At 36.2% G+C, this 9,260-nt stretch overlaps 1 protein-coding gene across 1 annotated transcript in view; it reads right to left on the bottom strand.

Annotated features, from left to right (window-relative positions):
• Positions 1-7,122, bottom strand: part of COL28A1 (collagen, type XXVIII, alpha 1) — a gene marked incomplete at its 3' end in the record, with an annotated part of 46,771 nt that extends 39,649 nt beyond the window's left edge. The window contains exons 1-9 of the mRNA XM_009326130.1: positions 6,980-7,122; positions 5,935-6,091; positions 4,812-5,371; positions 4,114-4,134; positions 3,377-3,433; positions 2,061-2,114; positions 1,502-1,543; positions 1,188-1,214; positions 5-20 (exon numbers count right to left, since the gene is read on the bottom strand). Coding sequence (XP_009324405.1) covers positions 5-20; positions 1,188-1,214; positions 1,502-1,543; positions 2,061-2,114; positions 3,377-3,433; positions 4,114-4,134; positions 4,812-5,371; positions 5,935-6,055 — 898 coding nt within the window. The remainder of the gene's footprint in view (positions 1-4; positions 21-1,187; positions 1,215-1,501; positions 1,544-2,060; positions 2,115-3,376; positions 3,434-4,113; positions 4,135-4,811; positions 5,372-5,934; positions 6,092-6,979) is intronic.
• Between the last annotated feature and the right edge of the window lie 2,138 nt (positions 7,123-9,260).

Genomic DNA, 9,260 nt, shown 5'->3' with positions numbered 1-9,260 from the left:
CCACATTCTCCTCTTTCACCCTTTATAAGAAGTCAAAAGGTTAACAGCTAAACAAGATGTTTTGATTACACTACATGCATTAAAGACTGCAAGCAGTTCAGTGGCCCAAGAGATTTACTAGATTCTGAGGACCTGAGAGTGGCCTCGTTAGATATGGTCTGTAAAAGATACGGTCTGCTCTACTCAAGATAGATACTTTTTCTCTCTGAGAATGCCTACAAAATTTCCAACCTACATCATAAGAGGATAATAATACATTTAATACCTAATAAGTTTTGCTGCATTTTTCCACCTGCCTCCAGAGATCCTCTTTATATTCTGATATCATTACTGTGATGTCTGAGATTTTCCTGAATAACAATTGTGAAATTGTACAAATGGAATGAAGACAATTACTAATGCGTTCCACTGATGATTTAACATATCAATAGACATATGAAAAGTAGACATACGAGTCTACTTTTCATAGAATCATAGAATAGTTTGGGTTGGAAGGGACCTTTAAAGGTCCCTTTCCCACTTCCATGAAATGTTTCCATAAAATTGACTGAAGCATTTTTCTAATGAATACAAAGATTCAGAGGCGCACTGTTTTTATTAACAATGTAGAGAGATAAGTGCCCAAACCAAGCAAAGTCAAAATGGGATTATCTCTGTTTCTGTTCTGGCTATGATGGTCCAGTTTGCAACATAAATTTTGGCTCTAGAATCCTCCAAGTCATTGAAGTATATAATTTTTTTAGCTTCTTGGAGAGCCTATCTTGAGATTTCTTTTGATCAAGCATTAGCCCTCACAAGTTATAATTAGCTTAAAAGTAAACTTCCTTGTAGTAAGTTTTTTGAAAGCTAATGATTGCCACATCTATTTGTGTTTGTAGTAAACAATTTCACATTCTTTATGCTTAACCTCTTATTCAACCCTCAACTTTCTTTTTCCTTCCAGAAGCTTTATTTCTGGTCTTTGACATTTTTCTTTTTATATTTAGATTACATTTTCTGATTTTTTTTTTTAATTCCAACAAGCCAGTCTGCAAGCTTTTACATAAATGATGAATTTACTTCTAGGGATTGCATTAGGAGCTCTCATGACAAAAAGACAAGACAGGCTCTTCTTTCCATTCTTTCACATACACTGTCAGCAAGTGACAATCTATTTTCAGACTACTTCTATTCTATAAAAATCTTACCTTGTCTCCCTTGTAGCCAGGAGCTCCCTATTCGAAAATTTAAAACAAAAAGGGAAAAAATCATAAAAGAGAAAGCAAAGGTGTAACATACTGCTAATTTAAGTAGGAAAAAAAAAAACAACAATAAAGAATTACATCAGTACAGATGCTTCACTAAACCAGGACTTAGTTTAAGTGCTCTAAATAATTGAATAAAGTAGATGTGTGAAAAATGGAAAACACATTTTCAGTTCAGTGGAACTAAACTGTGAATCAGGATCTGGAAGATAATCTGAAAAGACCAAATATGAGTTAGCACTGTAGTAGTCACATACCTCTTCACCTTTTTCTCCATGATCTCCTTTCTGAGCATCGCCCTATTGGAAGCAAAGGAATACAACTGAAATATGTATTGCTCTTTTATTTATCACTATTACACTAAAACCAAGAACACTGCTTGAGGAGCAGAAGTTGCTTCTCCTATTTACAATCCACACTTCTTCCTCCCACAATCAAGGACTCACAATTCCTGAACATTAACATAGAAAACTCAACTACTGTTATTAGATGACTGAAATCTTAGTCATCAGAGCGAGCCGCTCTGCTCAAGAGATTTGTGTACTGTTAGAAAGCCCTGTGGAGCTCAGAGAGCCTTCAGCTAGATTCAGAGACCTCTGCAGTCAGAGAAAAACTGGAATGATAGGCAGTGTTAAATTGGTAGCAGTTTAGTTTCAAATTCCTCTCTCACTTCTAAAGCAGCTAACTATAAACCTCTCATAGAAAAAGTCAGTCTTTCAAATCATATTTTAACATACTTTTCCTTTGCTATATTCACTTCTATGGTTTGAATAAAACTAGATAGAAATTTGCTTTATTTTTTAAAATTCACTTTACCTTGTTTCCTTTTGGTCCTGGCTCACCTTTTTCCCCTCTGTTACCAGCACTGCCCTGAAACAAAGCAGGAAAATGTTATTACCATTGTGAGGATAAAATTCTCCAGTTTCTCTAAGACTATATTTTGGGGGCAGGCCAAAATCATTCTGGAATAAGCTTAGGTAGAAACCCACACTGATTCAGGTACGGCACGTGTGACACTGCTTTCACTTAGCTAAAAAAATCTGGTATTATAAGGTATCTGTGATTTTTTTAATCAATATTCAACGATAAATACATTTTCTACAGAGCATTTGAAAATCTAACCAGCAAGGTGTCACAGAAAACATGCACAGTTCCTCCTCCCCATTTTTCAGCGTTACCCACCACTATCTTATCTTCTCTGCTTAAAAAAACCCTGTGCACAGAACAGCTCAGTGTCAATATTCAGCAGCCCCAAAATAAAAAATTACTACATCATTATTCCTCTTTGGAGGATCACGAAGGTGGGGACCAGAAATCTTGGTGTATATGTGTATATATAAAAAATGCATATATAATAGGTTACATCTAATAATTTTGGATAAAATAACTTAAAATTCTTGCATGTTACATTTTAAATTGGAAACAGAGGTTTTAGTTCCACATGCACATTATCCAGAGCCAAGGGACTGGATGGTAGGCCCTGCCGTCATAACCTGCTACACATATGGTTGACCAGTTGCTTAGTGTCTAGGGAGAAAGGCAAAAACCTCTGTACGTACCTTGGTTGTCTCTGGGGGAGCTATTAAAGCTACAAAAGGGATCAGAGAGGTCACACGCTGTCTGAACTCCCACTTCTCTCTTCTTTACCAGAGCCAAGAAACAGTTATGTGTTGAAGTGTCAAAAGAGCAAAGGGAGTGTTGGAGGCAGAGTTTTAGACCTTTCTTCATATATACCATCACCCTCAGTCTTTTGAACCTTTATCCCTTACACAGATAGAAGCTGCTGGTGGAAGTAAACCTTTGTCTATTGGACCTTTCCTTCCCCATTGCGAGATTCAAGAATAACTTTTTGATTTGGGCTTCAAAATCATGTACTTATTTATCCACAGTGTTTTATTACCCAATAATATATTTCCAAGATAGTATGTGATTATGGATAGATTTTTTTCTGAGCTCCTGTAACAGTGGCCTTTCACAGTGATATGCTATGATACATCACTTCTTTTTGCAGTACATGCACAGCTAATGTCTTGCTTTTTACAGACACAGTAACCAATTAAAATACTGTGCAACACTGATCTCAGTGATTAAAATTCAAATTCTGGAGGCTTTTCAAATGAATGCATACTTACAGAATCACCTTTGTCTCCTTTTACTCCCTTTTCACACCCACAGTTCTTCCGCATACACTACAAGGTTAACAGAAACATTAAGGAGAACATTTTTCAAAGGCATTATTTCAAATTTTTAAAGCATAAACTCTGTTTTTGCCTAGCCACAGACTAGAGAACATAAAAGTGGAATAACAGCAAATAAATGATCTTCTAACATATATATTTCTTATATAATCAACATTATATAAGATAATATATAATTGGGCTTATAAGGTAATATATATTGGGCTTATACTTCTGTATAGCCCAATAAAAATCAGTTGCTTGATTTATTTATAACAAAAACAAATAAATCTGTTACTACTGTAACTACAAACGTTTAAGGTAGCATATACATAGTATATAGTACCGTGAAATGTTACATAATTTTTGGAGCATTTTGACATTGCCACTGTTTTCTAATGAGACCACTAATGAACGTGCATGTGTTGTACTAGTCCTGTTTCACTCTGGTAAGAAGAGTTCTTTATGTCTTACTGTTGATACTACTCACTAATGGACAGAAGTTGTAGATTTCTCAGAAGGGATGGAAGAAATGGATGGAAGTTAAAATAAAAGCAATCACGGTTGGAAACTTTACTCAGGGAAGGAAGGCTGATTAATCCTGGAGTATTGTGGCATTATAGAAGCAGCAGACATCAGGAGATCTAGTATGAATAAGAGTAATCAAAACACACAAAACTCAAAAAACCTACCTGCTTCTGAAGCAAGGCTTCCTGAAAAGAAAAGGAAAATATTACTTTCATATAGATTTAATTTAACAGAGTACTAATTTAACCCTTTTTCCTCTCTAGTTTACAGGATTTCCAAGGTGAATGGCAAAGAATGTGAATACCTTCATCCTTTCCTCAAAGTGGTAAGAACCAGTCTGTGGAACTACTCATATGAAAAAGGGTTCTCCGGTAGGAAGAGGGGATTACTTCATGTGACCCATAATGATCAGAAAACAAATGAGATATAATAGGACAGCTAAATAGACAATATTAAGGACCAATGCTAACAAGGGGAATATAAAAAGACTTCCTAATGAAAGGCCTTACTATGGAAGGCTCTACTAACATAATATATAGGGGAAGGACTCAGTGATTTTATCAGCCTTATGCATGAGAACAAGTCACTTTCTAAAGTATTATCATACGCTCAGAGACACACTCTGTGTGCTGGGAAATACCCTGTCCCTCCATCAGTGATCAGTGCAGCTGAGCTATTATTGTCCAAGCACACAACTCCTTGGAGAGCGGCTGGGAGGAGGAAGCTCCCTCTGTCCTGACTCTGGATGTAGCAGAGACATGCACCACAAAAACCTCTGCACTGCCTTCAGGACTTACTTATCAAAGCTAAATGAAATCTGACATGGATAACACGTGACAAGATTAATATCAGCATTACTTACCAGTTCCAATGCTACATCAACTATCAGGTTCTGATCATCCAGGCATAAGACATGTTTAGAGGATGAATCACCAGATATCATACGCAATTTTTCTTCTTGGACTTTTTTCTTAGAAAGGCCAATGGTAAAAAAATGTATTCCAAGACTCCTAGCTGTTGTGGCTATACCCTCGATATTAGGGCTGTTTGGATGATCCACACCATCAGTCGTCAAAAAAGCCACTTTCGCACTTCTCTTACGACCCTCAGTTTTAAACAGCTGAGTGGCATTGGAAATTGCATAATAGGAGTAGGTGCCATGGCCAATAAAGCCCAGAGACTCGACTTTCTCTTTAAAATTCTGCACGTTTTTCCAGGCTGTAAAGGGATGATCAATGCTGACTGTGCTGCTGAACTGTATACTTGCTAGTTTGACATTATACTTCTGAGACTTAACTGGCTTCATCTGGAAAATACTGTCAGTTAAGTTTTGAACAAAATTCTTCTGTAAATCAAACAACTGATTTTTGGCACTTTCTGAACTGTCCAAGATAAAGACTATATCAACGAGACACATATCACCTGTAATGGAACAAGAAAGTTAAATCTATGAATGATGGGCACACCTGCACAACAACTTTCAGATAATTCTCTGCAACAATCCCAATCCTCAAATCATTTCCCCAAGGATTCCTCTGTCTTCCCAGTAAAAATTCTAAGGATAAATTTCACTGTAAATGCCAAGAAATTCTACTGAAGTCAAGTAACTAAATTTAAGTTACTTTAATTCATACCAGTATTATTAAATACAGTCTACAGACAAAAACTTTCAAATTCGGGTCTTGATGGGATTGTTTTAGCATTTTAGTTGACTCTCTATACAAAATTTTCCACATGCAATTTCAAACTAAAACCTGGACTCCTTATCATTTATCTTAAGAGACATATGCATGTCAATGAAAATCATAGATCAAACTGGAGTTCACGACCAAGTAAATGTCACCACAGTATTTTCCAGGCCTCATAATCAAAATAAATCACACTTTATAAATGCATACATAAGTTGCCAAGTACTAGCTAACGATCCTGAAATATGCGGAGACATACAACATGGTCAATCAGAAATTTTAAGAAAATGGTTTTACCTTCATCTTTTTGCACGAGAGAATAAGAATTCTTCCCTTTCTTTCTGTTTTGCCCATATACTATCTGGTTTGTTGTCACAGCCAGAAGTAAAAAGCAAAAGAAAAAATGTTTTTTCCACATAGTGACTTTGATCCCAAATTAGACAACTTCTCCTTCCTGTTAAAAGTAAAAAAACACCTGTGAATACTTCATTAATAGGTGCAAATAAATAAATACAGATACTTTACATACAGAATACATATTTGTGGGAAGCACAGTTCTAGAGACAACATATAAAAAATGATTATAAAAAGACACTGGGTAGGTGATTTAAGCACAGTAGCCAGTACAAGCCCAACTGTAGCGCATATGTATATTAGAACCTGTTTTATTAGAGAAGAAATATGGGTAGAACAAACACAGTGCTTCCTTTTCTTCCTTAAAAAAAGCCAGTGCTTTTACCCTCTAACAAAGAAGCGTTAAAGAAATTGTTACTAATGCGTATTGCTATTAACATACTTTGCTATTAAACTAATTATATTAAATTAGCAGGAATATTGTAGAGAACACAGGATACAGTTTGTTTCTAGAAATCCCTAATTGTTAGGAATAAACAAAGATCTGGGTGTTTTGGGATGTAGATATATTACCTAGGTCTGGAGCAGCAGTATGAACAACTTATTCTTCTAAGAAACAATGGCTTAGTAATGAAATTCAATACATGAATATATTATTAATGTTACATGGCTGTAACAGAATGCGTGCAGTATTTTCCATAAAGACAATATTCTATTACAACGACTGTATACACTAATAAAACGAACATTACAACATTTAAGTCAGTGATTCAACATATTTCTAGGGAAAACAACTCCATTAAAACTGATTTACAAAAAATGCCTGTAATTTACAATAATTCATTTTACATATCATTAATAACAAAGACAATATATTTAAATTTAAACATTCTTCCTAAATCTTCAAGTCCATCAAGCAGTTATATACACAGACTGCACAATAAGTGCAGTCCTCTAAAAACAGAACGGAAATAACTAAGTCTCTTACCTTTGAAGGCATTCAAAAAGCAAATTGTGGATTGAACAAGCTGTCAGTGTAGAAAATATGTCCAGTAGATCATACTGAAAAATATGTTTTGTTTACAAAAATAAAGCAATCTGTAAATAAATAGCCTATCCACTTGTAAATGGCTCTACCTTGCATCTAGATCCTTTATGGTCCATTATTGCTGTTTAGTTGGCCAAAGTTTAAATGAAGATAGTCAGGCACTTAGCCAGGGCTGAGTGGGAGACAAAGCCATTTTATTAAAGGGATAGTGTCAGTCTGGGAGCACGAGTGTTTTCCCATTTTAAATAACTGACCTTTTACATTAAAAAACTCACTTCTAGACAAACTGCACCTTTACCCATCACTTTGCCAGCCACACCTCTTCAGCTGTCCATGTTAATGTTGCAGCACTGGCTAGATCAGAGACGTGAGATTAGTACATTATCATTTGTAGGCTAGAACTGAATTCTGACCTGATGGTTTGTGAGTCTGCCAGGATCATGAACATGTCTCAAAGGTGGTAATTGCATTAGCAATTACAATAATAAAAGGCAACTTAAAAAAAAAAAAAAAGTCTTTCTGAGCTGTTTTGCTCAGAAATTCTTTCTGCTCTTTAAATCCTCTGAGGGGTCAGACACAGACAGGGTATCTAAAAGGGGACTGTCATTTAGGTAGCTCTCAGCATGCTGCATGCAAATTATATTTGCTCTATCTAATGGCAGGCTTCAGAGTAAAATTGTATTGTCACAGCATTAAGTAAAAAATCAGGGTGAGAGAAAGTATGCCAATGGTAAGTCTCAAGGAATCGTGACATACCTTGAGGGAGTTTTGTGCAGACGCCCAGCAGAAGGTTCAGCGCCCAGCCTCCGGACAGGCAATGCCTACCAGGCAAGACATCCCTCGGTGCCTTGGTGGCAGGACAGAATGGAGAGCTCCTTCGCATGGTGCTGCAGAAGGAAGGACTCGAGCTTCATCACTGGGATGAATCAGGTCCCTGGACCGCTGTGTGATTAAGCATTGAAATGTTTGTTATAGATTAAAAAATTTATGAATAATTTGGGCATTTCAAAAACACAACATAAAAAGATGGTTTTGACTGAAGCAGGTTTTTTGGCAGAGATCCAATCTTTCATTGAAAACATAGGATTGAAAATGTATAAACAGTTCTTTATTAACAATCCAACTGTACTGAATAGCTTTAAAAAAAAATCTGCCTAAATGCCATGGAAGTTGCACCCTTTAACTTTTCTCAAGACAGATTTTCTAGACTTGAGATCACCTTGGTAGCTTATGTCTGGGACACTACTTTTAAACATATACACCAAAAACAGGTTCAGTAACTAATTCTGTAGGACAGTAATGTTGTCTATTCATTGCTTTTTTGTGTTTATAAACCCAAAGACTGTGTGTGCTATTTTTGTTCCAGCACCTGATGGAAGTTTCTCGGTGAAATGAGTACCTCTCATTACCCAGAAGACACTTTCAGCATGGCAAGTAGTGGGCAAAGCTTAGGAACTGTTGTCTTCCCCCAAAAATATGAAAGTTGAAGCTTTGCATTCTCTGTAAGTAATTTCTGCTTTTTTAGTTTTGTAGGAAGAGTGCATCTGAAAGATGAAAAGGAAAAGGCAGAGAATACAGAATTTCTAAACTTTGATTTTGATATTGCAGATTTAATCAGGTTATTTAGCAGAAATAGAGCGAATACCATGCTTATCAATTGCCATTGATATGTCTTTCTTGAAGGCATTCAACTTTCCAAAAAATGCTAAAGCACATCTGTTTATTCCGCATCAAGCATAGCTCTTTCACAGCATGCCCTTTCGAAAGCTGTTAGAGCACAACATGGTAGAGTGCAAATACTTGCTCCCAGAGAATTCCCGGACTCCTGATCAAGAAATTTCATTAACAAGGCTGATGATTTGCTACGATCCAGATTTTATTATGGGGAAAATAGAGAAACAGAAAGAAAAAATGAGTAACTATAAATCAAAAGATTAACATTAATGTGGTTTCATATGCTAAATTAAAAATGCAAAAGGGAAAATATTAAAGCCATTCAGTGATTCCCTGAGCCTAAGGCAACAAGAAGGGCTTCTATAAGTACACAAGTAGCAGACACCGGCCTTCTGTGATTATAAATCCACTGAACTATGCCTGCAGAAGTCTATCTACTATACCCATATAAAACCAAATCTGTTCAAATTAATGGGGGATATTTTCCCTACGGCAGACTAAACAAGGTGGGGAAAACTTTCTTCCCCTCCTGCGGAATCCTGAGACC

This window comes from Pygoscelis adeliae, unplaced genomic scaffold (assembly GCF_000699105.1).
Source record: "Pygoscelis adeliae isolate BGI_AS28 unplaced genomic scaffold, ASM69910v1 Scaffold15, whole genome shotgun sequence".
NCBI classification, from domain to species: Eukaryota; Metazoa; Chordata; class Aves; order Sphenisciformes; family Spheniscidae; genus Pygoscelis; species Pygoscelis adeliae.
This window is presented reverse-complemented; position numbering and strand designations above follow the sequence as displayed.